Here is a 20240-nt window from a genome sequence, read left to right as displayed (position 1 = left end):
TACGTGGGATGCCTCAGAAAGTCACTGCAAATTGCGATGACTTGCAGTACTGCGATAGAATGTTGCATCCGACATATCCTGCGTAATAAAATACATGTTGGAAAAATAAAAGTACAACTCTGGCCTCTTAAATACTTGATTCTTAATAACATAGTTATCAGAAATTGCGACAATTTTTCATCATTTTTGCAAAAACAAGACAAAATTCTTTTTTAAAGCCGCAAGCGGCGTTGTAGGCCCTCGCCGGCCGACAGGCCGATGAGCTGACCCGCCGACGCACGCCGCTTTTGTCCTGAGTGTTTAGATTTGAGCTGCATTAGTCGCCCACAATTCAGTGACAACTGTAATGGGATAATATGGGACATTTTGGCCATTGCCATGGCAACAGCGTAAAAAATGCAACCTGGGTGTCATTGCCTTTTCAACCGGCATGTGTGTGAGAATGTATGTGGCAAATTTGGGACGTTGATTTGTTAAAAAGGAAAGTCTTTAGTCTACTCTTGAACATAGAGATGGTGTCTGTCTCACGAACCAATCAGGGAGCTGATACCACAATAAAGGAGCTCGATAACTGAAAGCTCCGCCCCCCTGTCTGCTCTTGGAAGTTTTTGGAACCACGAGCAGGCCAGCATTTTGGGACCGCAGGGTCCTAGTGGGGCAATACGGGATAATCATCTCTGTAAGGTAAGGAGGGGCCTGGCTGGTGAGGGCTTTAAAAGTGAGTAGAAGGATTTTATATTCAATTTGTTCTCTAACAGGAAGCCAATGCAGAGACGCCAGAACAGGGGAAATGTGTTCTCTCAGTCTGGTCCCCGTCAGAACACGAGCTGCTGCGTTCTGGATCAGAACACGAGCTGCTGCATTCTGGATCAGAACACGAGCTGCTTCATTCTGGATCAGAACCCGAGCTGCTGTGTTCCGGATCAGAACACGAGCTGCTGCATTCTGGATCAGAACCCGAGCTGCTGCATTCTGGATCAGAACCCGAGCTGCTGCGTTCTGGATCAGCCGGAGATGTTCAATAGACCTTTTGGGGCAGCCGGACAGTAAGGAGTTGCAGTAGTCCAGTCTGGAAGCATGGACAACTTTTTCGGCTTCTTAGGTGCCTGATACTTTACATATTGTGAATGGGACTCCTTCAGCTTGACGGCATCCCTTACCACCAACTAATGATGATACCAATGTGATTCCAAGTCACATAAGTGACTGTAACATCACCCAAGAGGAAGCAATAAAACCAGGACAAGTAACTTCAAATCGTGTCAAAGAACAGAATTCACCGGTCAAACTGTTCCTCATGAAGCTGACAGTGGTTGCTGTACTATTTAGTTTAACAAAAACTATTTACATCAGATTTTAATAACCTCAATTCAACCAAAACCTTTCATACAGAATTAAAAGTGTCAGTTCTGATCCTGATAGACATTAGAAAGAGGGTCGAACCACAACATTACACGTAATGACTGCAGCACAGACCTACAAACACCTGACACTTGGCTGCTGATTCTATGGGGTTGAAAACAATATATAATATGGAACAAACAAAACAACGTGGGATTGAAGCCTAGAAGGGCAGCGGAGTAAAATGAAGATTCCATCTCGATCCGAGTTCGGTCGGAGGAGGAGAGGAGCAACCCTCTCAGTCTGACTGCAGTTTAAAACAAAGTCCTCACTGGAAGCAGGTTTCACGCATCTTCGTTTGGACATTCCACCCACACAGCGGGCAGAATTCAGCAGACAGAGACTGATCGTCCTTTATCCAGTCATCCCTGGACAATCCGAGTCTTGATCCTCTTGTAGCGTGTCGTACCCCGGCGGCTTCCAGTACAGACAGTAGTGCTGAGTCACGAAGAGGAGGTCAAAGAACACAGACAGTAGACCCAGTCCAAACTTCGTAGGATCACCAAATATCAGATTCCACTCATCTGTGGAGAGAGACACACCTTAGTTAGTACAGACGATGTGTTCTGCTGACTCCAGCAACACCCGTGAAGCGGAAGGAGGATAAAGCAACGGTAGACGAGACCATTGAGGTCGTCTACAAGGAGACGGATGGATGGATCAATACGCGTGTCGATGCTCTCCTTCCACAGGCTGGGGGGATCAATGAATAAAGAGCACGCTATCAGAAGCGTGGCAGTCGATCACCGGTGGTAGAACTCTGCACGGCAATGCAAGACGCGAGATGACGACGATACGATCGGAGGCGACTCAAAATACTTTCGTCTTGAACGGATTCAAATGAAACGATGTTATTTCTAGTTTTCGGAGCGTAACGGAGACACACAAGGACAAATCACTCAACTTCAGGGTCTGTGAGTGTGTGTGTCACTCGAGCAGACCTACGCCACTGTGGCCTACACCCTGGCGTACTCCTACCGTGGAGCTGTCCGTGGTGCTGAAACGCGCTGCTTTTGTTTTGTCGTGGGGGGGGGGGGAAAGCGTTGTTTCAGGGGGCCCTCCAAAACAAAGCGGCGCATTTCAGCACCACGGACAGCTCCACAGTAGGAGTACGCCAGGGTATAGGGCAGACATGAGCAAACTCAGGCCCGGGGGCCATATACGGCCCGCCGGACTTGTCCAAATAATATCATTAAATAAAATGTTATTATAAACCTCATTCATTTTCCCTTTTTCCCTGTAATGCTACCTGTAAAAGGCCAAATCCTTTCATGTAGTGGCTTTTTCATGTCATTTATATTAGTTCACACAAACACTCCAGCCTGGCCCGGCCCCTCTGTCAAATTTTAGAACCCATTGTGGCCCGCGAGTCAAAAGGTTTGCCCCCCCCCCCCCCCCCCCCGGTCTATACCTTGTGATTCATTTGTCCCTTCAATAAAAGCTGCAAACAGGGTTTGTCCGCATCGTGGAAAAAGTCTCACTAAAACAATCAGAATTTTGTTTTGTTGACAACTAATTCATTAATACTAATATTGACTGGATAGGTATGACAGTCCCAAAACTCGATTGCAGCATGCCCAGTAATTATATTTAGCTCAGTGTGTTTCAAATATAACCAATCTGAAGCAAGAAAATCAGACATTAGTAACTTGGAAGGCATGAAAGCCACCAAGAAACCATCCCATCAAACACTTGCCCCTTCCCAATCTGGTTATCAACTAGTGGCAGACGTTTTCCTCCCAGTATGGACACAAGAAGGGTTAAACTGGGACCATAGTGGTTTAAAAAGGCTTTGAGTTTTACATGCTGAAACCTAGAGTACCTGCATATACGACATCAAGTACAGCTTGGCAATAATAAAAAGTAGTTACTATTATTGTACGACTGTAGGATCATCTGCAGAATACTCAGGGATCCACCGGTGAAGTCCAGCAACACGTTGCCAATACTCCAGCCCTCAGTACTCTGTCTTCTGTAATTCATGTATGCCTGGAAAGACAAGCAGAAAACAACAAAACACAAACTACGGATTAATGAACCGACTCATATAGTATGTCATAATCCTTTTACAATCAGGGGACATGCATCCTGATCATCTCTGACTTCATCAAGAAGATTTAGAATCGCAGTTGAAAAGTGGTGGAAATGTGTTGCCGACCACAACGGAAGTGTAAAGTGAGAAGCTCGTCTGCCTTTTCCTTTCGCGGATTCGTTCTTACTTTTGCCCCGGTATTTTCAGAATCCGTGCTTTATTTTTACTTTTCCCATATTCACAGATTTCCACGTATTAATTTCCACATTACGCCTTAATGCTCAAAAATCAGATTTTACGTGGAAACCCCCCCCCCCCCCCCCCCCAGCTCACTGTAACTTACTCTGTAGTTACAACTAGTGACTGTAGCTACCTGTAACTTACTCTGTAGTTACAACTAGTCAGTGTAGCTACCTGTAACTTACTCTGTAGTTACAACTAGTCAGTGTAGCTACCTGTAACTTACTCTGTAGTTACAACTAGTGACTAACTACCTGTAACTTACTCTGCAGTTACAACTAGTGACTGTAGCTACCTGTAACTTACTCTGTAGTTACAACTAGTCAGTGTAGCTACCTGTAACTTACTCTGTAGTTACAACTAGTCAGTGTAGCTACCTGTAACTTACTCTGTAGTTACAACTAGTGACTAACTACCTGTAACTTACTCTGCAGTTACAACTAGTGACCGTAGCTACCTGTAACTTACTCTGTAGTTACAACTTGTCAGTGTAGCTACCTGTAACTTACTCTGTAGTTCCAACTAGTGACTGTAGCTACCTGTAACTTACTCTGTAGTTCCAACTAGTCAGTGTAGCTACCTGTAACTTACTCTGTAGTTACAACTAGTCAGTGTAGCTACCTGTAACTTACTCTGTAGTTCCAACTAGGTGAGGGCTGGTCTCACCTGCTTCCCCTGACTTCATGTCACTGATTGTGATGTATTTCAGTTCAACAGTGCTAATCCCTTTCAGACCCTTCACGCCTACTGTTATATGTTATGATATAGTTCACTCCCTCTGGCAGGTACATCTTACCTGTGGCACATATTTGATAAGTGTGACAGCTAGTTTGATATAGGAGAAATAGTAGAGGTAATCCAACCAGGTGATCTTCTTGGCCACAGCTAGAAATAAGCTGACCAAGGCAAAGGACCAGCCAATCAGCAACAGCAACTTGGCGGTACAGGAGACCTTTTGATTCCCTCTCTGGGAGGAAGGAGAAATGGAGGATTAGTCACAGATCAAAGGTACAAGACATTCTACCTGACAAACAGGTAATTTACAATACTAGTTCATCATTGCCAAGCGCTACATGTTTGCGACCCTGTATCTTTCAGCAATATAGTTACCTTGTTGCCCGGGAGCTTTAAGGGCTGCCAATGGTTTCCTGAGGTGTTTAAGTATGTAAACAGCTACACAAGTGATAATAAGAAAATCAATAGTGGGCTCTTCCATTGGCCTCCCTGGTTTAAGGTATAAAAATAGCAAATGGTTGCAGTGCAGCAAAGACTGTTGGACATGAAGATGAGGAACATCATGTACAGTATCAAGAAATCCAAATCCCAGCTCTGACTGTCTGGATGTCGAAGTGTCTTTGGGCAAGACACTGAACCCCAAATTGCTCACAGCAGGCCTGGCAGCACCTTGCATGGCAGCAGTCACCCAGGGTGAATGTGTGTGTGTGAATGGGTGAATGTGAGGCCTCATGTAAAGCGCTTTGAGCGCCGCTAAAGTGAAAAAGCGCTTTATAAGTCCATTTACCACTCAACATTCACGTTATGCACATCACACACACACACACACACCTCAAAAACAAGAGCCTGGTTAACATAGATCAAACACAGCAGGACCGCGTGGAGACTGAAGAAGACATCGTTGGCCTCCACAGGGTTAATTCCATTTGGTTTGCTCTTCAGAAACTCCTCCTAGACAGAGAAAAGCATATGAAGGAGCGTCTCATTATTTAAACAAACAGAAACCCAGAGCATCTGTCCCCGACGGTTAGCATGCGCCGGATGTCTCAACGAGACAGACCGACTGATTTGTGTGAGCAGAGAAGACGGGAACCTTTATGAGAGGCACCCAAAACAGGCCGATGTTGAAGACACTGTAAGCGATGAAGCCAGTCAGGTTGAGAGCCAGGAAATCAAAGTTGAGACCTACGACACTGAAAAGACGTTTCATTGCAGCGCAGCAGAGCAGCCGATGACGTACGCCGAAGACGCGATCTGCGTGGACGTTCAATCACACTACGGGAGAAAAACGTGAGATGATCCAACAGAACACGGACCTTTTCCTTCTCCAGTTTTCCCAGGCTTGAGGATAGAAGGACACGGACCAGGCCAGAAAGTAAATCCAGCCGATCACCTGAGTGATGACTGAAAGGACGCTGCTATGGATGACCATAAAATGGATCTGGACCGGCAAACTAAAAGACAAGTGATCACTATTAAAGACAAAAAGGAACCAGGCTGATGCCACCTTCATAATCTAAAGCTCACTTAAAAATGGCTTATAAGTATTTGAGCTAATGTTACTTCCTCCCACAATAAATAAAACACCACAAAATATTATATCAGAATCAGAATACTTTAATAATCCCAGACGGAAATGATATAAGCAACATCTCCTATGTTATATGCTCTTAGTAAATATGTTGTATTTATAACGGCCCATCACCAGCAGGAGTTTCTGAATGTTTTTAATAGGGAAGAGGAAGGCTACAGAATATATTGATCAGGACTGCTGATGTTGACATAGCTAGCTGATAGAGAGAGAGACCCGGAGAGACACAGACAGAGAGAGAGAGAGAGAGAGAGACACCCACCTGCTGACGTCAGTTTGGTTGCTAAGCAGGTATGTGGTCACCTGACCTACATCATGTGACGTGACACTGAACGTTACGGCGGTTGTATCCTTTGGCAGCACCACCTCAATAAAAAACAAACCAGTTTAGTCCTCGAATCGCTGTGTGAGCATCCAGCCTCGTTTCAGTGCGACTCGTGTGTGACCAGGGTCCTGAGTGTGACCAGGGTCCTGAGTGTGACCAGGGTCCTGAGTGTGACCAGGGTCCTTAGTGTGACCAGGGTCCTGAGTGTGACCAGGGTCCTTAGTGTGACCAGGGTCCTGAGTGTGACCAGGGCCCTGAGTGTGACCAGGGTCCTGAGTGTGACCAGGGTCCTGAGTGTGACCAGGGCTTAGATCAGGGGTGGGCAAACATTTTTACTCGTAGAGGGGCCAGGAACAGATGGATGGAGTGTTTGTGTGAACTAATATAAATGACATTCAAAAGCCATCACATGAAAGGATTTGGCCTTTTACAAGTAGAAATACAGGGAAAAGGTCAAATGAATGAGGTTTATAATAACATTTTATTTAATGAGATTATTTGGAAAAGTTCGGCGGGCCGTATTATAAAGCCTAACGGGCCTTAGTTTGCCCATGTCTGGCTCCGTGCGACGATGGCTCCGTGCCACGAGGGGTCAGAGCGACGAGGGGTCAGAGCGACGAGGGGTCCGAGACGAGGGGTCCGAGCGACGAGGGGTCCGAGACAAGGGGTCCGAGCGACGAGGGGTCCAAGACGAGGGGTCCGAGACGAGGGGTCCGAGCGACGAGGGGTCCGAGACGAGGGGTCCGAGCGACGAGGGGTCCGAGAGACGAGGGGTCCGAGACGAGGGGTCCGAGCGACGAGGGGTCCGAGACAAGGGGTCCGAGAGACGAGGGGTCCGAGCGACGAGGGGTCCGAGACGAGGGGTCCGAGCGACGAGGGGTCAGAGCGACGAGGGGTCAGAGCGACGAGGGGTCCGAGAGACGAGGGGTCCGAGCGACGAGGGGTCCGAGAGACGAGGGGTCCGAGCGACGAGGGGTCAGAGCGACGAGGGGTCCGAGAGACGAGGGGTCCGAGAGACGAGGGGTCCGAGCGACGAGGGGTCCGAGACGAGGGGTCCGAGCGACGAGGGGTCCGAGACGAGGGGTCCGAGCGACGAGGGGTCCGAGCGACGAGGGGTCCGAGACGAGGGGTCCGAGCGACGAGGGGTCCGAGACAAGGGGTCCGAGACAAGGGGTCCGAGAGACGAGGGGTCCGAGCGACGAGGGGTCCGAGACGAGGGGTCCGAGCGACGAAGGGTCCGAGACGAGGGGTCCGAGCGACGAGGGGTCAGAGCGACGAGGGGTCCGAGACGAGGGGTCCGAGCGACGAGGGGTCCGAGACGAGGGGTCCGAGCGACGAGGGGTCCGAGACGAGGGGTCCGAGCGACGAGGGGTCCGAGACGAGGGGTCCGAGCGACGAGGGGTCCGAGACGAGGGGTCCGAGACGAGGGGTCCGAGACGAGGGGTCCGAGCGACGAGGGGTCCGAGACGAGGGGTCCGAGACGAGGGGTCCGAGCGACGAGGGGTCCGAGACGAGGGGTCCGAGACGAGGGGTCCGAGACGAGGGGTCCAAGCGACGAGGGGTCCGAGCGACGAGGGGTCCGAGACGAGGGGTCCGAGCGACGAGGGGTCCGAGACGAGGGGTCCGAGCGACGAGGGGTCCGAGCGACGAGGGGTCCGAGACGAGGGGTCCGAGCGACGAGGGGTCCGAGACGAGGGGTCCGAGCGACGAGGGGTCCAAGACGAGGGGTCCGAGCGACGAGGGGTCCGAGACGAGGGGTCCGAGACGAGGGGTCCGAGACGAGGGGTCCGAGACGAGGGGTCCGAGAGACGAGGGGTCCAAGCGACGAGGGGTCCGAGCGACGAGGGGTCCGAGACGAGGGGTCCAAGCGACGAGGGGTCCGAGACGAGGGGTCCGAGCGACGAGGGGTCCGAGACGAGGGGTCCGAGACGAGGGGTCCGAGACGAGGGGTCCGAGCGACGAGGGGTCAGAGCGACGAGGGGTCCGAGACGAGGGGTCCGAGCGACGAGGGGTCCGAGCGACGAGGGGTCCGAGACGAGGGGTCCGAGCGACGAGGGGTCCGAGACGAGGGGTCAGAGCGACGAGGGGTCCGAGACGAGGGGTCCGAGACGAGGGGTCCGAGCGACGAGGGGTCCGAGCGACGAGGGGTCCGAGACGAGGGGTCCGAGCGACGAGGGGTCCGAGACGAGGGGTCCGAGCGACGAGGGGTCCGTGAGGGTCATGTCAAGCTTTTATTGACGAGAGCTCTTTAGCACGTTCAGCCAGTTTGACTTTGCACCAGTCCGATGGAGGAGCAGCTCATCGTGTGTGTTCGTTGGTTCGTTGGTTCTTTGGTTCTTTGCTCACCTGCTCAGGCAGTGTGACGATAGACGAGTAATTCCACTTAGAGCTAGACGTGACGTTCAAGATAATTACAGCCGACCGGTTGACGGGGACACTGGAAAAAGACAAAAGCTGTAGTTAGAACAACAGGTACCCGGTCAGGACTCGGACGGAGCAGGAAGTGCATTACGATGCCGAGTCAGCCGTTTCCCCCGGTTTCCTGTTCATAACCATAGCGACCAGTGACTGCTGTTACACAACTAGTGCAGAACCGACATCTGGCTGATCTGACAGCTTTTCCCTGTGGCGCTGCAGCACGGCGTGACTAACCAACAGAGCACGAGCTTCTTTATCACTCCTTGTACGGCTTACGAGGCCCCCGTTTGGAAACACACCTACCAGCTTTGATCTTCTTTTTGCTGACTTTCTTTTTGATTGCTCTGTTTTGTGAGAAGCCGACTTTGTGCTTCTAAGTTATCCTGACATGATCTGATCCGTGCTGAGTGAATCCCTCAGTGTCTGCGGTCGCGTTTCCACTACAGGCTGCTGGTTCTCGTCTTTTCTCCTTTCCATCGGCTGCTATCTACCCTTTGGCAGCTGGTGACGAGATTAGGATTTTGAGCGTAATCTCATGAGATCTGTGTCACATGATCAGTTTGTTTACTGGTCCTTAAGACGGTGACGATCAATTCCGGCGTTTCGTGGAACCTTCACAGATGGATAGAGAAGTTCTTGAGATGAAACGATCAATGCTTGCTGGAAGAATCTGTGACCTGAAGCGATCAATGATTACAAAGGCTTTCTCCCTAAAGACAAAGTGCAGCCGTAAGCGCGTCCGTGTGACTGGCTGAGCTCCATCGATCAGCACGTCCATCCGATAGATAGAAAATCTTTCCTGAGGGCAGCACGTCCATCTAATACTTCTCTTTGATGTTGCACGTAATTATAATATTACTATTTAGGATTTTTTGCGCTACTCGAAGAACACGCAACAAACGAGTGTGCTGCCTGCAGCGCACGCACGTAGGCTGAGGCTCTCCTTGGGAGTGACCAGGTTGGGTAGGATTAGAAATTAGGCAATAAGAGGGACAGTGAAGGTTAGATGGTGGCGCAGGGTCATCCTATGATCGAGAGGTTGGCAGTTTGATTCCCGGCTCGGGCACATGTGTACACTGTCGTGTCCTTGGGCTGGACACTTGTCTGTGTGAATGTAGTGGGCGAGTGAATGTCGGTGGGGTCAGGAGGACTGGTGGCTCGGATTGGCAGCCTCGCTTCCATCATCTTCCCAAGTATGGAGTGATTGAATAATGAAATACAATGTAAAGCGTCTTTGAGTACCCAGAAAAGCGCTGTATAAAATCAATGCATTATTATTATAGACGATTTGGAGACAAGGTCAGAGAGAACAGACTTTGATGGTTTGGACATGTCCAGAGGAGAGACGGGGACTATATCGGTAGAAGGATGCTGAGGATGGAACTGCCAGGGAACAGGACTAGAGGACGACCCAGGAGAAGAGACATGGACGTAGTGAGGGAGGACATAAGAGTGGCTGGTGATGGGGAGGACGATGCAAAGGACAGGACTAGAGGACGACCCAGGAGAAGAGACATGGACGTAGTGAGGGAGGACATGAGAGTGGCTGGTGATGGGGAGGACGATGCAAAGGACAGGGTGAAGTGGAGAAGGTCGGTTTGCTGTAGCGACCCCTCATGGGACAAGAAGAAACTGCAGTAGCAGGACAACAGCCAGAACTAACATCTACTTAATTAAAATGAATTATTGCCTCATTAGGCACACAAAGCACTTTTGTCTTAATAACCTTAACGACCCATAATACTTTTGACTGCCATTACGTTAGCGTCCTTGGAAGAAGTCTCTTGGATAAATTGCCTTCAGACCCTAAACAATTAATAACTAGAAAGACAATCAGAGACTGCAGACCCCGCCTCCAATAGACTATTGGATCTTGTGAGACAGTAAACAGGGCTTCCGGATCAGAGGGGCCAAACCTGCTCTAGCTTGCTGCTCCGGAACGTACTACAAGACTCCTTCTGGACTCTTTTTCCCATCATGCCATTCGTGTCCCTCCCTCTTAAAGTGGCGGTTTACAGCACAGGCACAATTCCAGATGTAAAAATAATTCTAGAATCTGGATCCAGATCCGGATCAACACCATTCTCGGGGAGGTCCGAGCCACGGACAGAACCTTGCTTGTGTAAAAATTTCAAGTCGATTGGGTTACTAGTTTTTGAGTTATGCGCTCGGACAGACAAACAAACAAACAAACAGACAGACAAACAAACCCAATTGCAATACCCTCGCCTCCGCATCAGCGAGGGTAATAATAATAATAATGCATTGATTTTATACAGCGCTTTTCTGGGTACTCAAAGACGCTTTACATTGTATGTTCATTATTCAATCACTCCATACTTGGGAAGATGATGGAAGCGAGGCTGCCAATCTGAGCCGCCAGTCCTCCTGACCCCGCCGACATTCACTCGCTCACTACATTCACACAACGCAGGTGAAGTGTCTTGCCTAAGGAAACACATTCCCGAGCCGGGAATCGAACCACCAACCTCTCGATCATACCACCGTCGCCCCTTTTGCTTCAGATTCAAGGATTAAGTGACCTGATGATTGGGAATCTCCACAGGCAGAACGCTTCTGCTAAACGCTACGACGTGACCTTCGTGAATCTACTGCGTAACTGTGATTACCTCGAGGTAATGGTGATGCTGGCGTTCGAGAGTTCCTCAAGTGTTACAACTTCAGGTGCAGAAAGAGACACATCAGACTCTGGAGGAGACACAAAACAAAGGGAGAAAAATCAAATGCCATGTTCTATGAACTGCCTCTCCTAAGACCTCGTTGATCCAGACTCTCCTCTCGAGACTCTTGTGAATCTTGTGTTTAGGGATAACTCTTGGAGTTATGGTTGGATGAAATGGGGTGAAACAAGGAGCACAAATGAATCCACGTTCTCTAAGACTAGTGTTGGTGCCTCTCTCCATTCAGCATCAAAGCCCTCTGCATTGGAATTCAATTTAGACCAGTTTATTCACACATCGACATATCTAGCATAGATACACTTATGCTTAGACATGCATACATACAGTATATCCATTGTGGGTGGATGTGCAAAAAGGGTGACCCCAAGAAAGCTATTTAAAGCCTTCAATAGGGGGCCCCTTGTCCCACAAATAAAGGGGGAGCACATAAACAAAACACAAAAAACACTGACGTATACAGACAGAGCGAATATATAGCAGAGGATCTGGTGTCATGTCTACATACGTAGATGTAGCCAGTAATTCACTCATATATATATATATATATACACACACACGAGTAGCAGGTTCAAATCCTACTGAAAAAGTGACACTATTATTTAGGCAAAGAGCAACCATGTACTGTTGTTTGCCTAAAAAAAGGTGGCATGGGTGAGACGTGTGTTCCAGGCGGCGTGGGTGAGGCGTGTGTGAGGCGTGGGTGAGGCGTGGGTGAGGCGTGGGTGAGGCGTGGGTGAGGCGTGGGTGAGGCGTGGGTGAGGCGTGGGTGAGACGTGGGTGAGGCGTGGGTGAGGCGTGGGTGAGGCGTGGGTGAGACGTGGGTGAGGCGTGGGTGAGGCGTGGGTGAAGCGTGGGTGAAGCGTGGGTGAGGCGTGGGTGAGACGTGGGTGAGGCGTGGGTGAGGCGTGGGTGAGGCGTGGGTGAGGCGTGGGTGAGGCGTGGGTGAGGCGTGGGTGAGGCGTGTGTTCATTTTGCAGGTCGTCGTATTCAGTCAGACCCACGAGATTGTGACGTTTGGAGAGTATTCCGGTGGGAGAACTGAACTCAGACTGTTATTGCAAATGTTCATAAGTTATTTTAGGTTAGTGGGAAATGTGTTCCATCATATAATATAATATAATATAATATGATATAATATGATACAATATATACCGTAGTTTTTGGATTATACGTCGCTCCGGATTGTAGGTCGCACCAGCCAAAAAATGCATAATTAAGAAGAAAAAAACATATATAGGTCGCACTGGAGGATAAGTCGCATTTTTGGGGAAAATTTATTTGATAAAATCCAACACCAAACAACATATAGCACAAAGAACATGCTAACACGTTTACCAAAATATCAGGTTTTATTCCGAATCACGAAATCCAAGGAAATCTTCATCCTCGGTGTCACTTTCAAACAACTCCCCCAACTCGGCAGGTAGACAAGACGCCGCTTCCTCTTCTACGTCGCTTACATCAGACTCGTCGTCAGTTGCAGTTCCAATTATTCCAGCCTTTCTGAACCCCGACAGGATGGTTGCGGTTGTCACTGAAGCCCATGCCTTGTCGATCCATTCAATGACTTCCAGGAAAGTTGCATGCCGCATTCTCCCGGTTGCCGTGAAGCTGTGCTCTCCATCCGTCATCCACTGCTCCCACAGGTTACGCAAAACTGACTTAAAGCTCCTATTCACGGAGATATCAAGTGGCTGGAGTATTTTGGTTAAGCCTCCAGGGATGATGGCAGGTATGGAGTTGAGAACTTTTAATTTATTTTTTAACTGTGGTGTGATGTGCGCTCTCATGCTATCCATCACAAGCAGAGCTTTGCGTGCTCTAAAGAAGCCATCCGGTCGCTTATTGTAGCACTTTGTAAGCCACAAGTTCATCATTTCTTGATCAATCCACCCTTTCTCGTTCACGGCGACTTCAACTGAGGAGGATTGGATTTTTGGCATGGTTTTTCGTTTGAAAATGACCATCGGTGGCAGTTTTGATCCGTCTCCACAACATGCCAGCACCACTGTGAAGTGTGATCTCTCATGACCAGTTGTAACGATATTCACACTTTTTTGCCCTTTCTCTGCAACACTTCGGCCCATGGGGATGTCAAAAGTGAGGGGGACCTCGTCCATGTTAATAATATGATCCGGTGTCACGTTGTGATCACTTACATGCTTTTCAATGAACGCGCGGAAACTGTCAACCTTGGCTTGGAAGTCCGCTGGCAGTTTTTGGGACAGTGTCGTCCTTGCTCTGATAGAGAGGCGTTTGCGTTGCATGAAGCGGTAACACCAAGAAGGTCCTCCCGCAAAGCCGTTTATATTCACCTCCCTGGCAACCACCTGGGCGTGGAGACGCAACTGCACCGTTGACAAACCTCTCCCAGCAGCACGTTGTTCAAGCACCCATGCGTGAACTCGTTCCTCCAACTGCGGCCACCTAGCTTGTCGCCCGCGATTAGCTTTCTTTGTTTTCTTCATTTCAGTAAGCGTAACCTCCGCTTTTCGCCAGTCCCTTACAAGTTTTTCGCTCACTCCAAACTTTCTTTCTGCTGCTCGATTGCCGTTTTCGGCTCCATATTTCAGTATCTGAAGCTTGTAAGCCGCGGAATATGACTTTCTTTTCGGCGACATTTTCATTCAGCCCTTCTAATTTGTGTTTTTAGATAACAGGTGTGACAGATAAATATGAACCTCCAGAAACCGCGACAGATTCTGACGGGTCACAGAGTTCCCTGTAACACCTGTTATAGAAATGTGTAGGCTACTGTCTCTGCGCTCACAGATTTTGTAAAAAAAAGCATATATAAGTCGCTCCGATTTATAAGTCGCACCCCCGACCAAACTATGAAAAAAACCGCGACTTATAATCCGGAAAATACGGTAATATAATATAATAACAGTCGTTCAGATGAGGTTCAAATAAAGTTTTGTATCAAATGAAAAGTGCTGAGAGAGGAAGAAAGTGTCTTACCATAAAAAACAAAGCAGAGTATTTGAAGACTTTCTTTGCTAGGCCTTCAATATTCTGTTTGAAGTTGAGTTATTCATCGATAAGAACCCCAAAAGTTTTATTCCGCTGACTCTTTGAATGATTTGTTCATTTATTTTTGGGGAGATTAACTCAATGCCAGCCTTGTTATCTCGCCATAACCACGTTTTAGTTAAAAACATCAACTCTAGCGTGTTCTCTTTAGTGAGATCATCGATACAGAAAGATTTACCCACAAAGACCTAAATGCAGCTAATTAACCCCCCCCCCCCCCCCCCCCATGCTCTCATGGTGATCGCGGTTTACTGAAGACAGTTGGACCACTGGGAGCCATTCGGGTTCGGTGTCCTGCCCAAGGACACTTGGACACGCGGACAGTCGGAGCTTGTTTGAATGCTTTCATTCTTCGGGGACCAGCTCTGTTCACCCCCCAGAATCACGAGTAGTGGACTCACCAGAGAGGTCGCTCAGCATCCACAGGAACAGCAGCTGAGCAGGCAGCCATCGTTTGACCAAACTCTGGCCAGTCATTTCTACAAAGCAATGGAGACAACCAACATGAGAAACCATCATGGCTACGGTCATCATCATCATCATCATCGGGGCCCGAGCAGTGAAGGGTACCCAGTGTCACAATCCCTGGGTACAGGTACATTTAGTCCCAGGCGATACCTCACCATGCCCGGTGACGAGAATGATAGCACGTCGTTCTCCACATGCTAACTCACTTTATTTTAAACGCATTTTATATTTGAAAGAAAATTGTTTGGTGTCCCTTTTGATTTTATTATTGATCTTATCGTGTTGCTCTTATGATTTTATGTTTTGTTCTTTCTTGTTTTTTTGAGTGCACTTTGAGACTTGGCTCATAAATATATAAATAAAACGTATTATTATTGTTATACATTACGGACAATTTGTAGTAATGAATTTACCTAATTTGCATGTTTTTGGAGGTAGGAGGAAACCCGAGGACCCGGAGAGAACCCACGCAGACATGATGAGAACATAGAAACTCCACACGGACAGACAGACGCACGGATCACCGACATGATGTGACTATTTTGATATTATAAAAGAATCCTCAAGCCTGAATTACACCATGTAGAAATAGACAGGCACTAAAAACAAAGCGCTGGAATACCAACAGTAACAAGACATGAAGAGATGAAGAACCGCTTCCTGCATTCCAAACGCCGATCAATGTGTGATCAGGAATCAGTGTGTGATCAGGAATCAATGTGTGATCAGGAATCAATGTGTGATCAGGAATCAATGCGTGATCAGGAATCAATGCGTGATCAGGAATCAATGTGTGATCAGGAATCAATGTGTGATCAGGAATCAATGTGTGATCAGGAATCAATGTGTGATCAGGAATCAATGTGTGATCAGGAATCAATGCGACTGATTTATGTACTAAGGACCTTCAACGGAAACAAGCCCGCAAGGGCTTTTTAGAAATGCTCCTCTTAGACAGGATGTTTGACTGTACTTGTACTGTAATACATGCTACTGTGTGACTGTACTTGTACTGTAATACATGCTACTGTGTGACTGTATTTGTACTGTAATACATGCTATTGTTTGACTGTACTTGTACTGTAATACATGCTACTGTGTGACTGTACTTGTACTGTAATACATGCTACTGTTTGACTGTATTTGTACTGTAATACATGCTACTGTGTGACTGTACTTGTACTGTAATACATGCTACTGTGTGACTGTATTTGTACTGTAATACATGCTACTGTGTGACTGTACTTGTACTGTAATACATGCTACTGTGTGACTGTATTTGTACTGTAATACATGCTACTGTGTGACTGTACTTGTACTGCAATACATGCTACTGTGTGACTGTAATTGTACTGTAACATTCTATCTAATAAATATATTCATCATCGTCATCATCACGTGATCAGGAATCAATGCCACGTGATCAGGAATCAATGCGCTTCCGTTCCGTCTTTAGGCGGCTCCCGGTACCGCTGACTGTGTTCGGTCTCCGCGGGCAGAGAGGACGGAACGCGACGGTTCTGGGTTCGGAGTTTATCCAGCAGGTAAACAAATACTGTCGTACAACTTACCGGAAGTCAGCAGCCTCTACCGGGGAACCGGTCTCTACCGGGGAGCCGGTCTCTACCGGGGAGCCGGTCTCTACCGGGGAACCGGTCTCTACCGGGGAACCGGTCTCTACCTGTCTCTACCGGGGAGCCGGTCTCTACCTGTCTTTACCGGGGAGCCGGTCTCTACCGGGGAGCCGGTCTCTTCCGGGGAACCGGTCTCTTCCGTTCTCTACCGACGGCGAGCTGCCAGCTTTCTTCTTCTCCTCCCAGACTGTGCGGAACGTTGTAGAGCAGTGCTTCTCAATTATTTTCTGTCGCGCCCCCCCTAGGAAGAAAAAAACATTTCGCCCCCCCCCCGAAAAAAACCCCACTCTTGTATCCTTATTAACATACAAAGAAATATGAAAAAGAAAGAAATATAGATTAACTTACAACAAATAATAATTTTATTACCATTTTTTTTCGTCTGCAACCCGAAAATAAGGAAGTCTGGTCTTTCTTCTTCTCCCACCGGATTGTTTACAGCCGCTCTTCTTCTGCTAATCCTCCCTGCGCGCACTCTGACAATCAGGGCGCCACTGCCAACTACTGGAGTGGATGTGCAATTACACTTTATTCTCGTAAGGCAAAAAAACATTTTCTCCGCGGTCACAGGCGCCCCACCATTTGAGAACCACTGTACTGACACAGCGCGGCCCTCCTCTGGAGCCATTTGCGCATGGCCGCTGGCTCAGTACAATGAAACAGAGCAGAAAGGAGCCTCATTGGCTGGGCTAGTCTCAGTGGGCGGAGCTACGCCTCCGGTCAAAACAGAGAATCAACGAGGCCAGTTCGAACCCCACGCCAGGCCGGTGTTGATGCGTCATTCGACACCTGCGGTAACTCCTGAGGACTTTTCTTCTTCTGTTTTTTTGTTGTGGTGACCAAAACAAAAGAAATATACTGACCAAAAAAAAAGCACTTTATTTCAAAATATATACATTATTTACAATACATAACTTGGGACAAAATGTCATTTACAAGAATGCCATGGCGAGGGGGGGGGGGGGGGGGGGCGGCGGTTGGAACTGCAACACGACATGCAGAGAGGTGGTTCTGAAGCTGTGGAAACGTCATTGAAAACCTGCAGGGCCGGTTGAGTGAGCAAACACAGGGGAACACACATGCACAGCCATGCGTCTTAAAAGCTTTGCTGTATCAAAGCGATATTTTATTTTACTATATTTTAAACACATAATGCACAGATTGAAAATCTGTTTTCTGAAAATGTAACTTAATGCATTTACTTTAGCTCCTGGGTCTTGTTATTTTGCACGCCGGCTAATATCACATTGTACTGACTTTCTCAGACAAAGACATATTTAATTATTAAAATTAATATTTTAATTGTTCTTTAATTTAATTGCTGCGACATTCATTTGTATAAAGTCCTATACATTGTAGTTCTTTTGTCTTTTGTCTCTGCCAAACTCAGCCCTTGACTCGCATTTTAAGTGAAATTAAATCCTAATTCAGATGATTTTCAATCCCAATCCTGTCCAATCTAGCAGATGTTTCCATAATAAAACGTACTTCAGACGTCTGTCCCAGGACGTCGGACGACTTCCGGGGCGTCCCGCTCTGTTATAGGTGTTCCATGTTCCATCGTGTGGTTTCCAACGGCTGGCTGCAAGGCGGAGGTACGTCCCGGGCCAGCCTACGGTCGCAGCATTGGGGGGACTTTGGCTCTGCGCTGGGGGGAGCCAGGGCTTGGGTCTTTACTGGGGGGAGTCTGGTTCTGCGCTGGGGGGAGCCAGGGCTTGGGTCTTTACTGGGGGGAGTCTGGTTCTGCGCTGGGGGGAGCCAGGGCGTCGGTCTTTATCGGGGGGGGGGGGGCTGGGTCTATACTGGTGGAGCTAATTTATCTTCGCAGAGTCGGTGGATTGTTCTGGCGAGTTGGGAGGTTGTGATTCGGCTGTGTTATGTCTCCCGACTCGTTTCTTCCCTTATTTCCCGTCTAGAGGTGAGGGCGTTTCGATCGCCTCCACCGTCGCCGCCACCAACGCCGGGGAGCCGGAGTCGCTGCTTGATTCAACGCCGGCTGGAGAAGGAGGAGAAAAACACATGTTCATTCATAAAACCCTGAAGGGGGGGGGGGGGGGGGGGGGGGGGGGGGGCACCGGATCTGCAATAACATAAAAAACACAAGAAAACTGAATGATCAATGATCTCACCTCTGGGATGGGAGCCGGGGTGTCATCAGGCTGAGCCGGCGTGTCAGCGGGCGGAGCCAGAGTCTCTACGGGAGGGAGAGTGGCTCTCCCCGCAGGGACCTCCACCAAAGGGAAGGGGAACATCCGAAACATCCGCGGAAATAAAAGGTGCGTCTCGGGAGGGAGCTGGTATATCGGCGGCGGGAACTCCATGGGAGGGAGCTCCCTGGAAGGGAGCGGGCATACCGGCCGAGGGATCACCGAGGAAGGGTAGGCAAATATCCGCGGAGGTTTTTTAGGCGGTGTCTGCCGTGAGGGAGCCAGAGTCGCTGCATGCTCAGCCGGGGACTCCGCGGGCTCAGCTGGGGTTTCAGCGAGCTGAGCCGGATGCTGCAATAACATAAAGGAATTCATTGCCTTGGTTAAACGATGAACGCAGGAAAATAATGGACCACAACTTAAAAAATCATTTAAAACTGGTCTCACTACAGAAAGACAAAAATGTACATGTTTAAGAAATAAAGTAACTCAAAGTCTGCGAAAGGCTAAAGAAAAATTCTTCATGGATATCATTGTGGAAGCAAAGGGGAATGCAAAAATAATCTGGCAAAATCTGAATAAATTACTTGGCAAAGACATTAAAGACTCAAACAAATGTATTGATCTTAAAATGAACAATGCAATGGTAACTAGTCCAACTGTCCTAGCTAATAAGTTTAACTCAGTCAGGGAGAAGACAGAAATGTTTGCACCGTCTATTCTTACTTCCAGCTAAATTAATAAGTAAATAAATCAATAAAAAACACAAGACAACTAAATGATCAATGATCTCACCTCTGGGATGGGAGCCGGGGTGACATCGGGCTCAGCCGGGGGGTCAGCGGGCGGAGCCAGAGTCTCTACGGGAGGGAGAGTGGCTCTCCCTGCAGGGACCTCCACCAGAGGGAAGGGGAACATCCGGAACATCCGCGGAAATAAAAGGTGCGTCTCGGGAGGGAGCTGGTATATCGGCGGAGGGAACTCCATGGCAGGGATCTGGAATTTCGGCCGAGGGATCATTGGGGAAGTGTAGGCGAATATCCGCGGAGGTTTTTTAGGCGGTGTCCGCCGTGAGGGAGCCAGAGTCGCTGCATGCTCAGCCGGGGACTCTGCGAGCTGAGCCGGATGCTGCAATAACATAAAGGAATTCATTGCCTTGGTTAAACGATGAACGCAGGAAAATAATGGACCACAACTTAAAACGTTAGACTGTTTGTATGATGTTCTCAAAGCAACCTCTGGACATCAAACATTCAGGTGTATTTTTGGGAGGACAGGAACTACAAATTGTCTCTGAATGCAAGTACCTCGGAGTGACACTTGATTCCACACTATCTCTCAAGAGCCACATTAAAAGAATAAGAATACAGTGAAATTCAACCTGAACAATTTTAAGCAAATACGACCTTTCATAACACTTGGGGCTGCTAGAATGTTTCTGCAATCAATGATTTTCTCACACATTGAATATTGCATTACATGTTGGTCACTGGCAGGTGTAAATACATGCAAAA

At 48.4% G+C, this 20240-nt stretch overlaps 1 protein-coding gene across 2 annotated transcripts; it reads right to left on the bottom strand.

The window, feature by feature from the left end:
- Nucleotides 1-1116: 1116 nt before the first annotated feature.
- On the bottom strand, nucleotides 1117-16709 carry ctns (cystinosin, lysosomal cystine transporter). 2 transcript variants are annotated; one of them, XM_068743117.1, is made up of 11 exons: nucleotides 16517-16709; nucleotides 14879-14956; nucleotides 11373-11451; nucleotides 8671-8761; nucleotides 6262-6365; nucleotides 5725-5862; nucleotides 5502-5601; nucleotides 5240-5359; nucleotides 4470-4640; nucleotides 3273-3390; nucleotides 1117-1925 (listed from the first exon to the last, which is right to left on the bottom strand). In XM_068743117.1, exons 2-11 carry the CDS (start codon nucleotides 14952-14954, stop codon nucleotides 1756-1758), a joined length of 1167 nt encoding a protein of 388 aa, XP_068599218.1. In that variant the 5' UTR covers nucleotides 14955-14956; nucleotides 16517-16709; the 3' UTR covers nucleotides 1117-1755. The 2 variants fall into 2 exon arrangements, with proteins under 2 accessions (XP_068599218.1, XP_068599219.1); XM_068743118.1 differs by having other exon boundaries at nucleotides 5502-5541.
- Between the last annotated feature and the right edge of the window lie 3531 nt (nucleotides 16710-20240).

Source organism: Brachionichthys hirsutus, chromosome 9 (genome assembly GCF_040956055.1).
Source record: "Brachionichthys hirsutus isolate HB-005 chromosome 9, CSIRO-AGI_Bhir_v1, whole genome shotgun sequence".
Classification (NCBI taxonomy): domain Eukaryota; kingdom Metazoa; phylum Chordata; class Actinopteri; order Lophiiformes; family Brachionichthyidae; genus Brachionichthys; species Brachionichthys hirsutus.
Note: the sequence above shows the minus strand (reverse complement) of the source record. Positions and strands in the feature narration are given on the sequence as shown.